The following is a 22642-nucleotide window of genomic DNA, read 5'->3' as shown; positions in this document are numbered from 1 at the left end:
AAGTTGGCATTAAAAAAATACCGCTCCGAATATTCCCCCTTCGGCAAATGAGAATAGGCGTATTAAATAAAAAAACACTCCCTAAGGACATTATTGATAAAAAGGGAATTTCCACTCATAAGAAAAACAAACTTTATCTATGTAACAATCATCAAAATGTGAAACATGTGTTTGAGTTACAACAAAGGTACTTTTGTTACGCTCTTATATAAATACACCACTTAGATACACCCATCTACCATTTATAAGAGACGAATATGAGGGTATATTAATTCCCAAACTGTTTGATATAAAAACAACTTGTATTTAAGGTCCGTCAGAAACAACCGACCTCTCATCTTTCGGCCCCGCCTACGCCCCCCCCCCCCCCCGTAGTATGACGCGCGTGATTAAACTGCCCAACCCCCCCCCCCAAGCTGTACTCCCCCCATCTGTACGCTGACGAATATTTTCGTACCGGAACTACCAAAATAGAGAAACAAGACACGCAAGCTATAATAAGAGTCACGTGCGACCGAAAAGCCGACAATTTGAAAAATCATTTCCGTTGGGCTTTTAAAATGGGAATGCCCTTTGCCACGTCTCTAATAGCAGAAGATCATTACTGCAAGTAGTATTTATTCCATTTTCTTCGACGTATACAGGGTGTTTCAAAAGGTTATGCAAAAATTTTAAGGAGTTGTGAGGGTTGAGTTGAGAAGTATGCCCGTTTTTTTCCCATTTTCCTACGATGAACAAGAGCGCATTGTTCTTTTTCCCTTTTAATTTAGCAAGTTCCAACTTACATGAAGGTCTATTAATCCTCCGAGTTTGGACAGAAATAAAAATAAAAATAACGTGAGCTCAAGCCGTCAAGAATAATAGCGGAAACTTAATCCGTAGCTTTTTATCTACTGTCAATTAACCTTTGTTAAGCAATGCAATCGGGTCACGATTCGACTTTCAGCTAGACAGTAGAAAGTTTGCATTGTTATCTTTTTACCGGCAATCACCACCTGATGACTCTATTGAATTTTCCAAAATGTCTGAATTTTAAGTTATTTTTCCTGGCTTTTGTGGCTTTGCCTTGACAGCAGTTCAAGGCCATAATAACATTTTGCTATAAGAAAATTTTAATGGAATTTGCACTCCCGTATTATTATTATTATTATCAGAAATATACAGGGTGTTTCGAAAGGTTATGCAAAAATTTGAAGGAGTTGTAGGGGGTGAGTTGAGAAGTATGCCTGTTTTTCCCCATTTTCCTACGATGAGTGAAAAGAGCGCCAGAGAGCTTCAAAGTGTGGCCTACTATCCCCTGGAAGTAGGCTGCAACAACCTATCGGATTAATTATGTTTTTGTCGCCGAGCTGAACAAGTCCGATGACTGCGTTGGGGTGGTCTCAGGCTTAAAAGACTGTAGATTTCAAATTTAAAGTTTCTGCTCGTGGCCTGCGGGAGGGAGTTGGAGAATTTAAGTACCATGTATATTTGTGTATATATATTAATTTATTAATATTTAGTGTTTTATAATATGTCTACATTACCTCTGTGTATAATTATTTCTGAAATTTTATTTTTGGATCAACTCCTGTGAATCCATATTTAAATGGTTTCCCCGCTGTTTCAAAAGGGGTTTGTAAAATCAAAAGGAAAATAAATATGTATGTATGTATGCCGCAGGGAAACGCGAACCACGGACTGTAAATTTTAGAGGACGAGTAAAGCGTTGCCTTCCCCTGTAGAATTTTGGTTTCCCCGTGCATCAATCACTTCGAAATAGAGAGAGAGAGTCCGTCAAGGTCATTTGTACCAGGCATAGAGCTAAAATTTACAGTCCGTGGTCTGATAGGTAAAGGACTTTGGAAACAAATCGAGGTAACCAGCGTAAAAAAGTAACTTAAACAGTATTTAAAGTCCCTGCTGCTTGGTCTTGCGCTCTTTGCAGTCTACTTCCAGGGGCTATTATGCCAAACTTGGAAACTCTCTGGCGCTATTTTAACTCCCCGTAGGAAAATGGGGAAAAAACAGGTATACTTCTCAACTCACCCCCCACAACTTCTTAAAATGTTTGCATAACATTTTGAAACACCCTGTATATGTATGGCACCTTTTCTCAAATGCGCGGTACGGCAATAGAAAGCGGAAGTAGAACAAGGATGTGTCCATGATTTTCTCCGAGGTATGTTAATTTGGAATCTAGTTATAAATGTAATATTAAGAGTAAGACCATATTAACAGATAGGGTTTTTACAGATGTAATTTGAGAAATACTTCGTAACATATTGAGGCCTAAAAAACAACTTAAGAGTATTTTGGCAGCCATTTTGGTTGGTTCTACATTGGGTCAATATTTATATACCGGTGCGACTGGGATATCAGTCATATATAGTTTTCAGCGAGACATGGTCACATGGGCCTAGTAATTTCAGTTGGATAACAGTCTTCGACCTTACTTCAAGGAAAGGTACGCTAAAAAGTTCAATTACGCCAAGGCTTAGGGAAAGTGATTGGAATGTACCATACGCGATGAAATAAACCAAAATGGCGCTTAGGTAGAGCAGAAATGAAATCGCCGCTGTAAAGCCGTTACATTTGTACCGTAGTATACACTTTATCTACATAGCAATAGTCCTTTCAATAAATGATAATTCATAGCCGATTATAGAGTTTGTGCTGCTGCGACTGGTCTGTCTATGGTATCTCTTTATACTGCCAAAGCTGAGGATTTTCTATGCATAGATCTGCCAGCATTTTTCAACAGGGGAGGGGTACATTTGGTGTATCTTAAAATACATTTTGCACGTGAAAATACGCCGCCATGTTAGGTTATAAAATCAGATAAATAAGCCTCACAATGTAAAGGTACTGTCAAGCGCAAAAACGTAATTTTGAAATCGTTCAATATTAGGCTAAACATGAAATGATAACCTTTTTATTCCCCTTTTTTCGGTAAAATACGGTAAATTTTCCGGAAAAAAAGCCTTAGTAATTTTCCCGATTTTTCCGACTTAAAGTAATAGTTCTTTGTATAAAATAACCTTAACCATCTTGTTGAAATGTTGCCTCCCCGCTTCAGCTGTGGATCCGTTCTCGCTCCCACTAAAGAGTTTATGAACTCATTCTTAGGCATTGGCTGAACTATTCCAGGGCAACATTTCAACAAGTTGGGCAAGCGTAAAGACATTTTATAAAAATGGTGCCCGTACCTTTATTTGAAATAATGACAAAAACGCAAAGGGGGCAAAAAGGATAGCTACGTAGGTTCGAGAGAGTGGAACAGGTAAAAAACGCGTCTCGGGGGGGGGGGATAAAATTGTGGGGGGAGGGGAGAGGGCCAAATAAAAAGGAGGTATCGGGATTTCTGTCCTAATCGATCGGAAATCGCGGGGACGCGGGCAGAAAAGGAATGGCCGATTCAAATCTGCCTAGATAATGGAGACATTTTTTGACAAGCCTCGCGCTCTGTGGCCCTTTACACTCAGCCCACTGCGAAAAGATAAATCATTGGAGATTCATACTCAGATTTTTTTATCTTCCTCCGGGTTCGCCCACCCCGTCTACTTCGATTTGCCCCCCTCGTGCGAGGCTCGGATTAAGCCTCGTGCATCCCCCCCTCAATTTTACACAAGTCGATTTTCAAAACCATTTACCGAAATTGCACGCGTTCACAATTTTACGCTGACAAATAGTAGAAATATTAAAGAACATTTTGATAGCTTTAAAAGCTTTCGACTGTTGAAACAAAACTGATTCGATTTTTTTATTCCAGCTAACCTTTTTATTTTGGCCTGGCGCGGGTACGGTTATTGAGGACATTATTCCTCGATTTCAAAGCTTAAACTGTTTAGAATGCGATTTGTCGAGGAGTGTTTTTCATATTTAGCTTTTTAGGAACCATCAAAATATATTCCATCATATCACAAAATTTGGAGAAAAAACATTTTGTGGTTACAGTGACATTTTCATGGCAAATTAAATGACCCGGATAAATTTTTTGTGTCATTGAAAGGCTTAAGCAGCCGACGTTATGATTGAGGACGTCTTAGTTTACGTATAGTGATTTGAATTATTTTTTGGCTAAGATAAAGCGGCAGTGTTTTGAAAACATTATGACTACAATGTGCACTGCAATAATTAAGCTCATTCAGTGATTCGTTAGGAAGAATAAATGCATAGAACATGGTCCGTGGACGTGCAAACTATTCATTATATGGTCCTTGTAAAGGCTAGTTTTCAAAAGACAAAAACGCCGCAATGATGAACGCGAAAACAAAATGAGTTAGGCTTAGATTTTTTTGCGTCGATTCGAAAAATATGAGTTAAGCCTAACCAGGATTGTTTTGCGTCCATAGATATATGAAATAGTATAGATCAATAATTCTACGAGGGACTGATACGGAAGCGACAACTAGCAGACAACGCGTATTTTCTGTATGAGCTACGTTATAGCGCCATCTTTCCACTTCAACTCCACGTTACTCTAGGGCATTCAACATTATTAGGCCTAACCCACCACGTTTTTTTTTCCAAATACTAATTTTTGACACCGATAGATGGCACTGTTACGTAGCGCATCCAGAAAATATGGGTCTTCTGTTAGCTGTCTCTTGCGTGGTCTTCCCTCGGGCGCTTGTCCAGCGTAAGGTATCTATGCTATTTCATATATCTATGTTTGGGTCAACGATGACCATTTTGAGAAATTATAATTAAAGAAAAAATTTCCTTTAGTTACTAATTGGTTTGGCTTGAGAAAAGATTGTAATTGGCTTCGTTAGCTAGCCAGGCGAGTCTGGTAATCGACCAACCGGAAATATTTAATTCAGCGATCCCCTTTTCACCACTTAGGGGAGTAGGTAAAAAGATTACGTCTTTTATTGAAGCGCCTATCTCTCTACAGCCACACGCCTGTTCATTAGGATCAAATAAGCTATAAAGTTCATAGTTCAGCATTCCATGCCATCAGCACTCGGTTAGATGCATATTCTGTAGGATATTTGTAAACTTAAAGTGTACATGAGCAAGTTGCAAGTATGGTTTAATGAGAATGCAAAGCCATCAGAGAATCAAATTAACGTGAATCTCAAAGCAGGTATAGTATGGTACCTGAACAGCCTCAGGTTGCCACTATGAGTAGGTGTTTGTACTTTAAAATATTAAAAATAGAGAGGTTAACCGTATGACGTTACAAACGGGACAATCTAGGTTTCTACAGCGCTTTGTAGACGTTTCAATCACAATCCAGAGCTTCAACTTTCAGCTTGGGGTTTGTTCAGCTGGGGTGGCGGAGTGGTTAGCACTTTAGACTCGCAGCAAGAGGAACCGGGTTTGATCCCAGCTTGTGCCACTGGGTGAATACTCGTAACAACTCCTTCCGCGTTGAGTTTGCAAGTTCATTCCCCACTGGTTTAAAGGGTTTTCCCCCGAGCTCTTCGGATTCTCCTTCCATAAAAACTTGTTGAGGTTAACGGTAATAGTTAGTGTAGGGAGCTGTTGGCTCGCGTGGCATGCATTGTAACCCGGCCACCTGAATTAATGGCTTTAAAAGTCGCTCGATGACTTAGGCCTAAGGTGGTGCCTTGGGTATTAGCCTAGCTGATTATTATTATTATTATTTCATATTATGAACATCGCGCAATATTTATTTAAAACCAAAACGTAAGTTAATTTTTAAAAAAAGCAAAATATTGCTTAACATCGCCCCAAATTTATAATTAGGTCATATTCGGTAATGTTAATTAATTAAATTAGGCCAGGATAACTTTTTTTAACTTATTAAATATAATAAAAGATAATCAATTAGTAAACTAGACTTGCTCATCTAATTCGTTTTTTTGTTAATGATATTTTTACGGTAGAACGGGTCCCTAACAAGGCTTACGTTTTGAAATATTACTTAGAGTAGACGCTTTAACCAGCATTTCGCGTGTCGTTCCATTGAAAAGCAAAGAATAAATATAACACTGACCTAGCTCCTTTTTCTCTCCGTATAGCCGCCCACATGTAAAGTTAATCTCTAAGGTTGGGTTTTTGCGGTTTCCGTGCCCCATTAGGAAGATTAAAAATAAAAAAAAATATTAGAAAAAAACTCCAACAACCTCTGGTGTTTGTCGTTGCGAAGTTTTCCTTCTGTGTTTTTTTCTCTTATCCCGTATAAGACTATATATTAGGCCGTAATTAGGTTCATCTCACATAGCGGATTATCCACAGCCAAGTGCCTAAAGATATTCTCATTTAACTTATAAAATTTATGAGTTAATAATAATATAATGGTTTTTATTATCCCCAGAATACGAATATATTATTAAAGAATATGTTGTTAAAATTGTCACGAAAAGTAGCGAATTGTGACATTGAAAAAGAGATGCAAATACTTTAAAAACATTTATTTTTTTATTTTGCACAAGTATAAATTATTTTCCTTATAAACTAATTTTTATATTTTCTTTAAACACCTACCTTTACAGGTTTTCGCTGATTTATCAAAATACGTATTGGATACAAATTGTGATAAGATCCATCCAATAGTTCATTTCCAAAATTAGATAAATATGATTGAATAATATTTAAAATATTTTTAGCTTTATAAATTATATTCATTTCTATAGTCTATATAGATGAATGGTAAATACTTCGTTACAAAGCTACATTATTCAAAAGTTTTCATATTCATATAATTACAATATTAATTTGCCAGATTAAAGCATATTATATAATGTTTAGTTTGTTATAATTTGGTTATTAATAAATTATCTAAAATATAATTATGTATCGCGTTTGACAGATATCAGAAAACTTGAACAATAGACCTTTCTGTAAATTAACGTGCCGTTCTTGTTAAATGTTTTTTCTCACTTCTACAATGCTTTCCCAGATCTCCCACTAAAAAGAGTTAATGAATTCGTCCTTAGGTTTGACTGCACTATTTCAAGAACAAGTTCGGCAGTCGTAGCGAATTTATGGAAAGGCCTATTGAAAATGATTCAATATTTCTACCCTTTTCAATACCTCTCATTTACTTATACCACAGACTAGCTGAGTTGTGAAGTCATTGCATCATTTTTGCTAGTCTGAATAGATTTAAATTCAATAGGAGTTGTTTGGGGTTTTACTTCGCGTATTTTGCTTGCTTGACCTCTTTAATAAACGTCGGTTTGAAAGTGAACGCGTACTGACAACGGTTGATTTGACAGTCGCCTCACTTTTGTTTCACTCCCCTGGTAGACGACTTTTCCCTTGAACAAATATTTGGCTTTTTGTTAAATCCGCTCGCGGATACAGCTAATGGATTCCTCTTTCCCGATTTAAAAGGAATTTGTATAAAATTATAAAGAACTACTAAAATATTCATTCATTCTCTCGCGCGTATAAAGTCGGCAATAGAGATTTTCCGAACTTTTTCAAGGCATATTTTCCATAGAATGCAAATAGAATATTTCAAATATATTTTATACTAAAACACTAATAACAATGTTATATGCTATAATACTAATAACACAATTATATGCTGTAATACTAATAACACAATTATATGCTATAATACTAATAACACAATTATATGCTTTAATACTAATAACACAATTATATGCTATAATACTAATAACACAATTATATGCTATAATACTAATAACACAATTATATGCTATAATACTAATAACACAATTATTTGCTTTAATACTAATAACACAATTATATGCTATAATACTAATAACACAATTATATGCTATAATACTAATAACACAATTATTTGCTTTAATACTAATAACACAATTATATGCTATAATACTAATAACACAATTATATGCTATAATACTAATAACACAATTATATGCTTTAATACTAATAACACAATTATATGCTATAATACTAATAACACAATTATATGCTATAATACTAATAACACAATTATATGCTATAATACTAATAACACAATTATATGCTATAATACTAATAACACAATTATATGCTATAATACTAATAACACAATTATATGCTATAATACTAATAACACAATTATATGCTATAATACTAATAACACAATTATATGGTATAATACTAATAACACAATTATATGCTATAATACTAATAACACAATTATATGCTATAACATTAACAACAATATTATATGCTATAACACTAATAACAATATTATTTGCTATAACACTAATAACAATATTATATTCTGTAACAATAATAACAATATTATATGCTATAACGCTAATAGCAATATTACGTGCTATAACACTAATATCAATATTATTAGCTATAACTCTATACTATAACACTATAATAGGATAAATTTGGTAATCATGGTGATTATGACTAACTACTACAGTTATGTTTTGCATATAAATAACTATTAATTTATACAGATAATGACGTAACGAGAAACAACCTAATGAATTTACTTATAAAACACACGTGAGTGATATCAAAAATACATTTACTCCTGGTGATATTCAACATCATTTATGATTTATCTCCTTTTCCTTGAATCGTTTCTCGCTTGAAGGCTGTAATTATATTTTAATTCAATCCACTGGAAAATATTTGATGGGAATATAACCTAACATACTGTGCTTCATTTTTCTAGCACTTTTGGCGCTAATGCATATTCTTAGTGCTTAATTATGGAATAGCGAAATGTTTGTGAAATGAATTGAAAAAATTATATTTAGATTTTACTAGATGATTCCCTTTAAATTGGAATTTAAATGCAATTGAGCACTTGAAATCTAAACGTCCAATGTAAGTAAAATCAACGTCAGTAATAGCAAAAAAACCGCAAAATCTTTGAAAAAAATCAATATCATTATTTTTACTCCAAATATTAGAGGAAGCGTGCCCGCCCTGAAGAGGTTTTCTCACTTGAAACCTTTATTGTTGCATATTTAGTGTTAATTTTTTAAATGTGCCCTTATGTAACACATAAACAACACTATCCGAACTATAAATTAATGATTTTCAATATAGTTTGGATATTTATACAAATATAATTTCTTAATAATGAGGTACGTGGTTTTAGATTCACGAAAGGCGTTCAAGTAGATAAGATAAATTAAAGCACAACCAAACCTGGATACTTTTAGTGGGATATTTCCTCAAAAACCACTGTTAGAAAAATGATGGGATGGAATTATGTATTGCCCTAAATTCCTGAAAAGGTAATACTCCCTTTAACGGAAAATAATTTTATCCGAATTCTCCGAGAGTTTATATTGTTGTTTAGAATTTACAACGAAATTTTCATATTTTATATAAAACTGTGAGAAAAATTTAAACCCTGAAGAGAGAAGACAGGCCCTTCAAATGAAACTGGTGAAAACACGTAGGGCTTACCAGTTATATTCTACTTCAATAACTCGAGTGGGAGGTAAAGCAAAAAATCAGTCAACCGCTAAAAATATTCCAAAGGAAAAAGGGGTTTGCGCCTAAAAATTGGGCCCACGCTTAAGGCTTTCTAATTAGAAAACGTCCCCGAAAAAATAACCAGCCCTAGACTACGTATTTTTTAGCCCCTTTCTAAATCCTACCCTTTATCCTACGAGGGAAAATAGCCCTAAAGGCGAATGCGGGAAATAAGCCCAACCTTGGCGAATGCACGCCGAAAACAAACAAATAGAAAAAAGGGTTTCCTAAATTAAGAAACTTTCGTTAAGGCCGGGTTGTTTTAGCGGCGCTGCGTGACAAAACCGAGCATTTTGTCGTGGATTAATGCCTCTCGGCTTGTTTTTACGCGCCCTACCTAACTAGATCCTAATTTCTTCGCCGTCTGAAATGGGCCGCTTGTCCTTCGCCAATATACGCGTGTAGAAAGAACGAACGAGAGATCGTAGCGAAGGCTCGTGGCGCCCTCTTCCCTTCAAAGCAGCCATCCTCGTAACCGAGAGACCCGCGAGAGAAAAAATAAAAAGTATACGCGGAGGAGATGGGTTCGTCATGCAATATAGCGGGTTTTCTCCGGTAATTTGATTCCCAGTGGAAAGGGGGCGCGTCGGTCACAGCGACATCAACGCCCTCCCTCGCTACTTTCCTAAATTAAACGTGACACCTGTCGACACGCCGAAGGGAAATTTAGACCTACCCCCGCACCGGCGTTACGTTAGCCTCGGAGCTCACGGACGACCTAACTGGACCACCCTTCGACGCCTTCCCGCGCGTAGTCTGACGTGGTTCGACAGCGCTGACAAGACGATCCGTAGCGACGAGTAAGGCTGAAGACGAGCGACACGAGCGGGTGAACTAAAAATCAGCCCTCGTAACTTACCTGCTCAGTCGGGGTCTCCGTCAAACTCCATCCAGTTATGAGAATAGAGAGAGAGCTAGGCGCGTGAAAGCTTTTTAGCGGCGGAATTCGTTTTCCACCAAACTGCGTCTGTTCGCGTCATCTAGGCTTTGTGGTGGTCCACGCCGCTTTCGAAGCATAATACCGGTAAATTGAGTATAAAAGTGGAGCCAGAGAACAATGTTAGCCGAAGCTCCAGTTCGGCGCTGACGGAAAAAGGAGATCAAACTTTATTCAGCCGCTCGTTCCACGCGCGCGGAAAACGCTTCCTTTAAGGAAAATCGATGGAACGCGGTTGAAGACGACCGTCGACTTTGAGTGGGTGGGTTTTAAATGTCACGATTTCTACCAGCTTCTATTTATAAAGGAAATTTAATTGAATTTTTATAGTTTGACGTTTGGTATCAATATTCAGTGACGCATCTGCCATACGTGTTTACGATGGTTTTAATATTAAGACGATTCGCGTGTGCATGTATCGAAAAATTATTAGATTGTAAACCGTTATTTTAGTGTTGATAGTTGGAAAATTTTCCGGAAAATGACCGAGTACTTTTTTTCCGGAAAATTTACAGTATTTTTTCGAAAAAAATAAAAAAGTTTTCATTCCATGATTAGTCTAATAGAAGGCCAAAACTATTCGCTCGCTTTGGGACGAAAAGAGTACACGTTTTACCCCAAACTACCAACTTCTTCCATACTATAACAGCCAAACTGTATTTTGAAGTTGCTCGCTATTTCCTAAAAAATTACTCCAAAACTAGCGAATAGTTTTCGCCTATTTTGTTTGCAAACTTAAATAAAGCGGCATTTTCGCCTCATTTTTTCGAATCTGAAAGTAAAACTAAACCTCTAGACTAGATTAAACTGATTAATAATATAACACTATTAATGTTTTGTAGTATGTTTATTGTTTTTAGACATTTTATATCGATAAAAAGTTAAAAACATTAAAAATTCTTAAAAAGTAATTTTTGTTGAAATTTTTGATTTTTCACAACGCTACGTTATTTTAAGTTGGTTGTTCGTAGTTGGAGTTCGCAACTCCCGATTTCACGCGTTCTTGGAACAATAATAATTGAATATTCAAGAATCGGAAATAGCAAATCCTTAGCGAGTGTATACGAAGAGACAAGGTGTGAGAGGGAGAAGGTATCTTTAGGGCGCGCATTGTCTACGCGTAAATCTATATTTGAAGGGAGCTAGGAAGCAACCCGTGTGATATGATGCTTCTGTTGGAGCTGATAGCGGGCGCCGCTCTGGGAACGGGTTTCAATTGGCCAGCGGCATGTTTAATACGCTAATCATCCAAGCACAGCTCCTCCGAATAATGCCCTGGATAGACGATAACGGTTTCCGGTGGTGGTATACTGCATGTTGCGCGTCGAGAGATCTAAATTACCGAATTACGGCGCGCCATCTAGGAACGCGTACGGCGGCAGATACGGCCCAAAATACTCATTAGGCCTTCAAAATCAAACTGCGGGATCTATAAGAATATTTCATCGGCCACGCGCTTACCGACTGTCCTAATTACGGTAGACAAAGCCGTGGTTATGTTAAATAAATAAGAGATAAGATGGCCGACCGCGGTTTGTTCTAGAAATTTCCCGACCCATAATTATATCATCGTACAAAATATCAATAAAAAATGCAATTATCCTAATTACCTATTAGGATTTTTTCGCAAGTTCTCGTAAAAGCGAAACATAGGTGAAGAAATATAAAAGAAAAAGGCCCCGGGAAAGACAGTCGTTTTCTTATACACATTTCGAGTTCTTGACCTCTCAAGTTAATTGAAGATTGAGACGACATAAACATTTCTTCGAACGCTTCTTGGTCGTTGCTCTGGCGTCTAGAAATCGATTTTTGATACGGGGACTTTCGCGAAAAGAAGTCGAAAAATACAGGCTAGATTGACCCAGTAAATTAGCTTTTCCTTTATTAGCCTTGTTAAATTGCACGAATGGCTGTGCTCCTCTTTCCGCATCTCGCTCGAGAGTCACTCTTAACTCCCAGATAACTCAATTAATTCTAGTTTTACATTCAAACGGGCTTCCCTTTTCCAAGTTTTAACTTTTGTTCACTTCGAGAAACTAACATTCTCTGTTTTTTATATTATTTATTTATGGTGCCAATTGAATATGTGGAACTTCGCCAGTGCCACCTAGGGAGCCGATAATCAAAAACCAATTTGGAGAAATAGTACAAGGAGTAATAGGACCTTACACGGAAAATCAGAAGTTGCTGCTAGTTTGCGACACCAAAGGTGGTAAGATATTGTATTATTCGTTGTTGTCGAATATAATTGTTCAATTTCATTGAGGGGAATGACTTGTTGGTCATCTGTGATAGTTTGTATGGTGTGGTTACGTTATTTGTATTTAGTTCAAGGTTAATAAGTTAATATGTTTGTTGCGTATAATTACACCGTTTTCAAATAGCTTTAGTACTCGCCAAAATTTACAAACGCGTTTCTAAAATTTGGCTATGGACCGCAAAATTTTAACAAAACTGGAAATTTGATAATCCTGGGGTACGTTCAGTAACGCTCATCCAAAACATCGATGAGTAATCGATGCCAACGTTTTGTAACTGTACGATTTTTAGCGTTTCCAATTTAACGTCACGATGGGCATCCGATGCTCATAAAAAAAAACCATCTCGATGATAATGTTTTTTGATGTCTTGACGTCAAACGCGTCGGTGTTTTCAGTTTAGCTGGCGGAGGAGTTAAAATTAGACAGTTGTAGTTTTAATCAACAATTCTACTGGTTTGGTCAAAGTCCTATCATTTAATTAGACCGTTTTCGCTTTTTTAATAAAATTTTGATCGTTGCAACAATAAAGAATATTATAATTATAAGTTAAGGTTTGTGTTCGTGTGATTAGTAAAAAAGCAATTTGTAAGCAAATCGAGGTAACCAGCGGAAAAAAAAAGAAACTTAACAGTATTTAAAGTCCCTGCTGTTTGGTTAGGAGCTGGTTGCAGCCTACTTCCAGGGGCTAGTAGGCCACCCTTTGAAGTTCTCTGGAGCTCTTTTCACTCATCGTAGGAAAATGAAAAAAAAAAGGCATACTGCTCAACTAACCCTAGAGCTCGGGGCAACGGATAAATTAATCTCTAAAATTTCAATTAATCATAAAAAAAAAAGATTAACTGATTATTTATTTATATTATTCGCGACTATTATACGATTTAATATGCAACAAATAAGTTTTTATTCGGATAATTTTCGGATATGGATATAAAAGAAATGAACGGAAAATTTATTATCCGAACGCCGAGCCCTAACTAGAGGTCGGGGATGGTTAACTTTTATTCAATAGATAAAGCTCTCAAAATTATTCGTAAAACGATTTGATCAAGTAATTTATATTTCTGTATTATCCGATTAATTTTTTGAAAAATTTGTAAAATTAATCGGAAAAACTACGTTTTTTCGATAAAAAGCTCAAATTTTACGAATAATACATGTTTTTTAATCATTTTCCGAAATTTTAACCGGTAAATTTCTTTGCTTACATTTTATTCCCGAAAAAAATTAATTTAAACATGGATAATGATTAACCGTTACCGACCTCTAGCCCTAACTCACCCCCTACAACTCCTTAAAATTTTTGCATAACCTTGTGAAACACTCTGTATAGTACCCCATTGAAAATATTCTACGTCCCAAAAATTCACTTAAAATTATCTACAATGCTGAGTAGAACGTTACCTTGACCCCATCTAGGAGGACTTTTAATTAAACCCATCGCGATTATCGTAAAATGTTTACCTGGCCAAGAAGATTTCGGGGAAAAAAGAATTGAAACATTAAGCGTCACGTAGATGGACACGTAAACCCGGACAAACGATTTAGGTATATGGGTAACGTTCATCTGGAGTCGTTTGAAAATCCATTTTAAGATCGTAAAAGAAAATATAAAATGCGTATCCCGACATTTTTAGTGGGGCAATCTAGGAAAGAGAGCGAGCTGGCTTCCGCTCAGACGGGCGAACAATTTTTCATCATCCGAACGAAATAATGTAATCTTCGAATGTCTCGAATGGCGCGTGCATCATGGGGCGCTAGAAGCCGAGGTTCATCCGTGGAGGAGAGTCGGGCTTAGCTCGCTTTTTTACCTTTACAACGGCGGAAGATCGTCCAAAAATCGATACATCCTCTGTGTTGCGAAAAAGAGGTCAGAGCCGCGGTTTAATACAACTCGCGGAGCGCCGCCCATTCTAGCTTGGCAGCGAAGGAGAAGCTAGCGTAGAGTAGAAATAAAGCCTATCCGTAGTTCCATACGGCCCGAGTTGAAAAGTCACATGCCCGGCGTTAACACGAGCCAAAAAATTCGATTTTTAAAAAAACCAAAATTGGGTTTTCCGCCGCTGACAAGCGCAGAGTTTTTCCTTCTTTTCCCCCCTCCGCCGTTCGTTACAAATATGAGCGTCACTCGAGTCCATTAATTATTTTTACCGGCTGCACGCGCTACACCTTTTTTAAATGGGTCGTAAAAACGGTCAAACATAAATTTAATTTTGGGACGAAAACATTTTCTAATTAGGGAGTCGACTCGTCGTTTGACTCGAAATAGCCGCGTATCGCTCTCAGATCCTTTCTAACAGGCGGTTTGATCTATTTTTGACCTATTTGTGGAAATTAAATTGCCAAAATTTGAGTGTTATAATTGACGGTCTTTAGAGGATCGTTAATAGTAACTGTCTTACAAAGTGGTATACCTACTCCGAAAAATTGCATTTTAAATATTTGTGAAATTTAAATTGCTTTTACGAATATTTATTTGGTGGTTTAGTAGAAGTTTTAAGCGGATTAGTTCTAATAGCAAGAGAGCTGTCTCAAAAAGTACATTTAATATATCAAAAATTAGTTTAGAAGATTTAATTTAGAAATTTTCTAGAGTAATTGAAATAAATTTCAAATTATAATTATACCAATCGTATTTATTTATATTTAGGGATATGTTGAGATGAGTTTTAGCGTTTCTTCAAATCATTGGTGCCTTGGATATTAGTCTAGCTGATTATTACAATAATGAAAAGAAACATTCAGTTTATTGGCTCAACAAAATAATCAAATTATCGATTAAATATTAGTTGATCTGACCCCAAGCTGAACTGCATCCGACATTTCAAAAATTATAGACGTTTTATCGACGAGAGGGCCGTTCAAAAGCGATGTAGGTGGAAATTTTGTCACAAATCTTTATTTTTTTCAAGCTGTAGGAGTGACCTTATTTATTAACAGCCTCGTAATTCAATGTTCTATCATATAGTAAAATATTCAACCCAATTGATACTGTATGTTGTCTAATTATATACAGCAAAGAGGCATTTATTTATATTTAGCAAGAACGCATAGAAGTGACTAAGAACTACGAAAATATTCAATGCTGGCACCTTGGAGCAACAAACACAAGGAGCCGTTAAACACGCTAAGGCAGTGTTGCGTACAAATTTCATTGGACGAACCTTTACGCTGAACGTTTTACGGAAAGGGGGGGGGGGGACAATTTCCGAATTTTCCACTCCTGGCGGCGGCAGGCGCTAAAGCGTCTAACCAATGAAAACTGTACACAAGAAAATGCACGACTTTTGACGGGTTGCGTTCTCCTTGTGTTGGGTGCTGTGTTTGTTTCTCCTAGCTGACACCAATAAGTTGTACTTCTCAAACTTAGGGAATTGACTGGAGCCCCGTAGAGCCTACATTTTTATAAAGTCGTGGAAATTGGAGTCTATAAATCATAATTTATTATTATTATTTATTGTTATAATTAATATTTTAATAATTATAATTTATATTACTACGCTCATCGAATTCAAATTAAAACATTTGGAATCTTCGAACAGAGCGGGGGAAAATGTCCAACTTTTGCAATTTCCAGGTGGCGCTACAGACATGTTTTTTATGGCATTTACATTCTGAGAAGTATAAAATCATGGCAGCAGAGGGCAATGTACTTCTATGTTCTTGTACTGTTGGGACATGGACCCAGAATCTAAGGCGACTCACTGTACCCGATATTTTGACACGGTAAATCGGAAGGCTTACTGAGGTACGCTTCGCAGCGCCTCAAGAATTTGGCTCAACTTTCACTACGAGAATCTTAGTCGGAGCTTACGTGCGATAAAGTTAGGTTAGGCTTAGTTTATTAAATTTTTAAAGTTTAGAAATGGTATGAATTCCAGTGAATTTGATTAAAAAACTTCAGCCAAACTGTTTTTTTACTTAACACAATGGTTAATTACCATTACTTAAACTTTTAAAGAACCAATTTCAAAAATAAAAGGTCTAAAACTTACTAAGCCTCATCATTTAACCGACAACAACGGCGCCATTTGGTCAAAATTGAACGTGAACGCTCCAGTTTCTCTAGGAAACTACGCCGGAAATCGACTTCAGCAAATTAACTCCAAGTTTGTCCATATTGACCGGCGCGTGCTTCAATTGCCTAGGAAGACTGTCAGCTTTAGGGAACCAATAAAATACCGATTTGATTGAATATTTTTAGGGGAAAGGAGCTTTTGGTTAAAGTGGGATGTTGATTTAAAGCAACACTGAAAAACGTTTTAACATAGTTAGTCTTCCAAAGTAGGAATAAATACAGTCTTGATACAGTAACACGCTTTTATTATATTAATTACATAGTTAAGAATCTACTCTGGTGCTCTAACTGGCTACCTAATACTTAGGTCTGATATAAATTGCGAAACTGTAGGGTAAATTATAGGTTTTTTAAGTACACATCTAAAATATAGCGCTCATTTAACGGCAGTTCACCCAAATAATGTACTCCGAAATAATCATTTAAGTCGCGTGACTGGAATTAGAAACCAATGCTCGGTATGTCCAGTGTACTCTTCCGCGACTTTAGATCGTACACGACCTTGACAAATACCATTTCGAATGATAAATGGATAGTTTCTTTTTTATGGGGTCATTTTTGTAGGCAGGAAGGGCCTTTTATCAAATTAACGGCGAACGACGTTTTCATTTGACAAATACACCTGATAATCTGGTAGTGGTTCCGTCGATAGCCTGATTTCGAAAGAGAGAAAAAAATGAAAATTCAAGTCGCGGTAATCGCTCAAAATAGCGAGGAACCTGTCAAAGTGAGTTTATAAAAAGAAAGAGGAGAGACACGGGGGGAAAAGAGAGATAATTTAAAACCCCTGGAATGGTGTTTTCTGTCTTCGGATTGAACCGAACGTCTGCGCCCCCCTCTATTATTTGGATGGCTGAAGCTTTTTAGTAGGTAATGACTTTTGGTCCCTCCCCCCGTTCCTTTTGATTTTTTTCTTTTCCTTCCATTCTCCTTCTCCAATTACTCGCGAAGAAAAAACGTTTCACCCAATAAAAGTGGCGTAATCCACGACGTCGCGAGTGCGGGACACGAGCCAGAACAAAAAAAGTGTCCAAACCCAAATGGATCGCTCACGATAAGACGTTAAAGTCTTTCTCTCTCCTCCTCGCTCGTCGGTTCACGATTGATCAACGAAATAAATTATTGCCCTTCGAACATTCCTCGAATTCTGCGGAGAGTTAATTTGTAAATCTAGGCGGGAAAGTAATTATCATATAAATTTCTCGCCGCCAAATTCATTAACTACCGTCAGAGCACGCATTCGCCGCAACGGCGCGAAAAAGAACGCTTCCAGAATTTAAAAGACGCAAAAAACGAGGGAAGTCACTACGGACGGGAAATTGAGAGGTTAAAGAACGAGAAATACGTTTGGAGAATACGTCAAGCGTCGCGAGCTTTTTTAAGGAAATCGTTAAGCCTAACACGTGAAAAAACAGAAGTCGTTAGGCTTACAGCAAATGCAAAGCTCGGTACGCTCGACCATCGCCAAGAGGGGTCTACAAGGGGAGATTTCGTCAAATGGTAGAGGTACCTTAAAATGGAAGTGCCGCTGCTGAAGTAACGGCTGTTGCCAATTTAATTTGGATTACGTCATCTTCGTTTTTTTCCGGAGGGGTCTATGAAATTAGAAAAATTGATGGCTAGGCCTAGTTTTCAAGATGTTTTGGTGATGTTTAATCTAATCAATTACAGACCGCGAAGCTAGAGCAAGATTACACGCAGTATTGCTTAGAATATTACAAAACGAAATTAAAATTAGGAAATCAGATAAGAATTGCTTCGACGTTTCATTAGATTGGGAGATGATTTTTAACCAATGGAAACTGGTAACCGTTGCTACGTTTAGTCACGTGATTATGCTTTCGGCAACTCGTAGTTTCCGAAATGAAGTAGTATCAGCTGCGGCTCTCGCTTCCCACCACAAAATGTCTTTGTCAGTGGCTTGACGCATTACTAGACGTATTTTGGATCGTTCTTAACCCCGCTATACCCGCGAGTGAGGGTTTATCGGGAGTGGGTGTATAGTGCAAAGAAAGAAAAACGCATTGCTCAGAAGCCGCCTTCAGGGGTAACTAATTGGGTGTTGGGTTCCAGTTGTCCCTCGCTCTGCTTTCTCTCTCTCTCTCTGGCCAGAGTTTGAATAATAGGAATGTATAGGCAGGCAGATAGTAAAGTGCTAAGCCTGCAAGTGTCAGTTTGTCGGGGTGGAGGAGCGGCTAGGGTTCTCTACGCGGAACGACGCAAAAAAACGGGACAGGGAAATGCGAGTCCCGAGTGCGCGTGGGAGGAGGACGAAGATCGAAGCTTAAAAAATCACCGTCATAAGAGGAATGCGTGTTTCCAGGCAGCCCTCTGGGACCCCAGAGACGGAGGCGATGAGACAAAACTATATATATACACACGGATAGCCGGAAATTCTGGTTAAAACGTAGAGCGCTAGGGAATAGAAGAAAGTTTCGGGTTTATGAATAAGCTCCCCCAACCGTGGATTATTCGTATTATTTAATCCACACTCTGGTCCTAGTTGTAATTTAATAACCATTCCATTTCCAAGTTTGCATAGCGTGAAAAATTAAATTATATTTTCAAGGAGAGGTTTTCATCGTCTGATTAAAAATTCAGCCTGCCTGAAAGTTGGAAGCCTCGGTGAGGGAAAAATTCAAGTTGCTGAGATTTACACGAACCGGGGAAGAGTTAGAACTATATAATATACTTCAAATTAAAAATGGGAATTTTTAAAAAAGCGGTTTAAACTCGCGATATCATTTATTTAAAAATTATGGGATTTTTAAATAAATTATATTGCGAATTTACACTGCTTTTTAAATTTTAATATTAATTTTGTTGTGAATAATATGTCTCTCAAGCCCAGTTCACATTATACAATTATTTGGGCCACTTAACTGTATCCAACTAATTGTAAGCAAGAAAATTGTAAAGTGTGAACAAACAAATTGTAACAATTGTTCCCACTTTTTCTGTTCACTCGACCTGGTTGATACAATTTTCTTTATGTTTCTACGTTACGATAAAAATGGCGTAGAAAATCACTATAGTTACAATTAGAAAAATATTTAAATAATTTTTATTGATGAAAATAAAATTGATTTTTAATTAAAATATTGAGTAATTTCAAGGTAGGAATTTATGGAATAATTGCTTAAAGGTAATTAGTTATTTAAAAAGGAATTTAAACTTCTTTCATATTAGGTATTAAGCAAATATAATGGTAAACCCTCCCCTAAATTTTTTATGTCTGACAATACATTTATAAGAAAAAGTAATATTTACAACTCTAATTAAACCGTACATAACTGTTAATAGGCGCTTCAATAAAATCAATTCAGCGATTTCCTAGGAAGTATTAATATATAGAATCTGGATGTGCAAGCTACCGTTAAAACTAACCTAACGAATAATTTAATAATTTTTGCGTCGTTACGTTCCAAAGTTGAATGACGCGTCATTGAGAGCGCTAGTGGAAAATAAACTTAAGGCCTAAAGGATAATTTTTGCGTCGAGGGAAAAAATTGACGCCTAATCTAATTTTTTTGCTCTCCATTATTGCAAAAAAAAATGCGTTTATAAAGGGAATAGAGAACTTAGGTACTTTGTTTGACTTGAGTATCGATTGAAGTTAGCTACTTTCGCTAGCCAGGTGAATCTGGTAACCAACCAACTGTAAATATTTCATTCAGTGATTTCCTTTTCTCTATTTAAAGAGAGAATTGAAATAATTATACTCATTTAGCTCCAATAGCTATTACCAGGAATCAATACCTCTACTTGGAATGCTAATCGCGGCAGATTTTCGTCTCGATGTGGCTGACCGTTTTTTTTGACGTCACTATGTTAACTTAACAAGCAACAACGTGAGAGCGGATCGCGCAGAAAAGGGTATTTTTTATCTCGTAGGCGAGGCCAAAACCGTCAGAGTGATCTTACCATACGCGATACGCCAGGATGAGCTTTCCAAGTAGAGGTATGACGGTAAAGTCTTTCGGTTTTCAACTGCATTTTGTAAAGGTCAATTCCTATTTCCTCCAAGTGGCGGATTTTGGAAGCTGATGAACAGACGTTATTTTCATGCATTTTCTGCTTTAATTTATTTATTTAACACCAAATATTTTACGGCAAGCCGGGTTTCCAGTTATTGAACATTGTGCCAAACATCTTTTGATGTAAAATAACGATAAGTGCATGGAAATATAGTCTGCTTCCCCAAATCCGCCACTTAGGGGAAATAGGAGTACCGTCTATTAGGCTGGCCAGCAAATTGGTCCAACTATTTGGGAATGAAATAAGCAGTGTGAACAGCTAATCTTGGTAAACTTTTTGGGGGACCAACGCAAAAACCATAGGTGTACAATGTTTTTAGTTATTCAGCTAGGCTAATACCCAATGCACCATCCTAGGCCCAAGTCGTCTAGCGACCTTTAAAGGGGAACGGTCAAGCTTTAAAAAGTTAGATAGCCCTATAGTACGTTAAAAACTAAAATTTATGCCGAAAACCGCATAAAAAAATATTAGGTGGTTAATTTTTAATAAAATAAAGAAATTTCGGGAAATTGAAAAGCGCGCGTCCGCTGCGACACCTGGTGAGAAATCGGTGAGACAGAAAAACAACATAAAAGCGCGCGCTGCTGAAGACGCGAAAGATTTGTTTTGCACGCGCGGCGCGTTCCAGTTATGCGCGACCAAAGCCTAAATTGCACGATTTTAAAAGTTAGGATAGTTCGCAAATCGCTCACTAAGGTTCTGCTGGCGCTGGCGATACACCTTAAGATGGCGACGAAAATTCAAACCCAAATACTTGGCGTTATTTTGCATTTCAACTTATATTGAACGGCTTGTTGATCTTTTGATATGCAAATAAGGCGATATTTGGAAAAGCTTGGCCGTTCCCCTTTAATGCCTTTAATTCAGTTGACCGGGTTATAATGCGTAGGAGGGTGGTGGCAAGCCCTTCATTCCAAGCGAGCCAACAGCTCCCTACCCTTACTATCACCGTTAACCTCTACACGTTTTTATGGAAAACTCTAGATGTACAACGTTTTTAGATATTCAGATTAATGAAATTCGAGTAACCGAAGAAATTGAGTTATTCCATGACGTCCAGAACTTTGAAACATTTGATTTGTCGTCAGCTTTATGTATAACATTGTTATTATTATAATAACAGGTAATGCCTTTCGTTTTTGTCTTATAAGTAACAAAAACATTTTGGGAAAAATAAATCTAATTTCTTATTAGTTCTTTTTATAGAGTAACGTTTCCTTCTTGTTATAAGGTGGGTCTTACGTAAGAGTCTCTTACTTTTACAAGTCTACGAGCGCGCGCTACATTCGGGAGGAATATAGGTTTTTCTAGCGCGCCTGAAAGTCGTGCGTGCGAAGAATATACTAATAAAGCTATGTCTTGTGACATAAGAGCAACATATTATATTTTTTTATTCATTTTATTTTATAGAAACACCTATTTCATACAGGTAATGGAATCACAGAAAGATTATTAGACAAAATCAGTTGTAGACCTTCCTGCTGATAAATTGTTAATATAAAGTGAGCACCGTCATTTTGTGCATGAATTAAAACTTTTATATAATTTAATATTAATAAAACAATTTAATTACAAAACTTAAACTACACTTCAAATTAGACTAGTTTCGGGGTGATTACAAATATTCCATTTTCTCCTATTTTCGTGAAGTTTCGGGGTGATGCGCAACTAAGATTGGAGGGTATATTTATCAGTTAGGTTTACAATTTAAATAGACTTCCACGCCGCACTTAAAAAGGGTCAGAATCATTATTCATTACGCAATTTTCTTTTAAATATATCGATGCTTTCTCTAGTATTGCGTTTTTTAGCGGTTTTTTGGTTCAGCTATATTAGTTTAGAGTTATCCTAGTCAATCTTGTGACCAGAAGTATTTTTATGCGGAGTGCGACGGCAGACTGATAAATTTATTTGTTTTTACAATGTTATTTATGTTCGGAAAAA

At 36.8% G+C, this 22642-nt stretch overlaps 1 protein-coding gene across 1 annotated transcript in view; it reads left to right on the top strand.

Moving 5' to 3' along the window:
* The window catches only part of LOC149933243 (neural cell adhesion molecule 2-like), a 233692-nt gene that overhangs the window by 173499 nt on the left and 37551 nt on the right, over positions 1–22642 (top strand). The window contains exon 3 of the mRNA XM_090156505.1: positions 12426–12536. Within this exon, the coding sequence (XP_090012631.1) occupies positions 12426–12536 (111 nt within the window). The remainder of the gene's footprint in view (positions 1–12425; positions 12537–22642) is intronic.

Source organism: Leiobunum rupestre, chromosome 8, assembly GCF_980474605.1.
Source record: "Leiobunum rupestre chromosome 8, qqLeiRupe1.1.hap1, whole genome shotgun sequence".
In the NCBI taxonomy this organism is placed as follows: Eukaryota; Metazoa; Arthropoda; class Arachnida; order Opiliones; family Sclerosomatidae; genus Leiobunum; species Leiobunum rupestre.
This window is presented reverse-complemented; position numbering and strand designations above follow the sequence as displayed.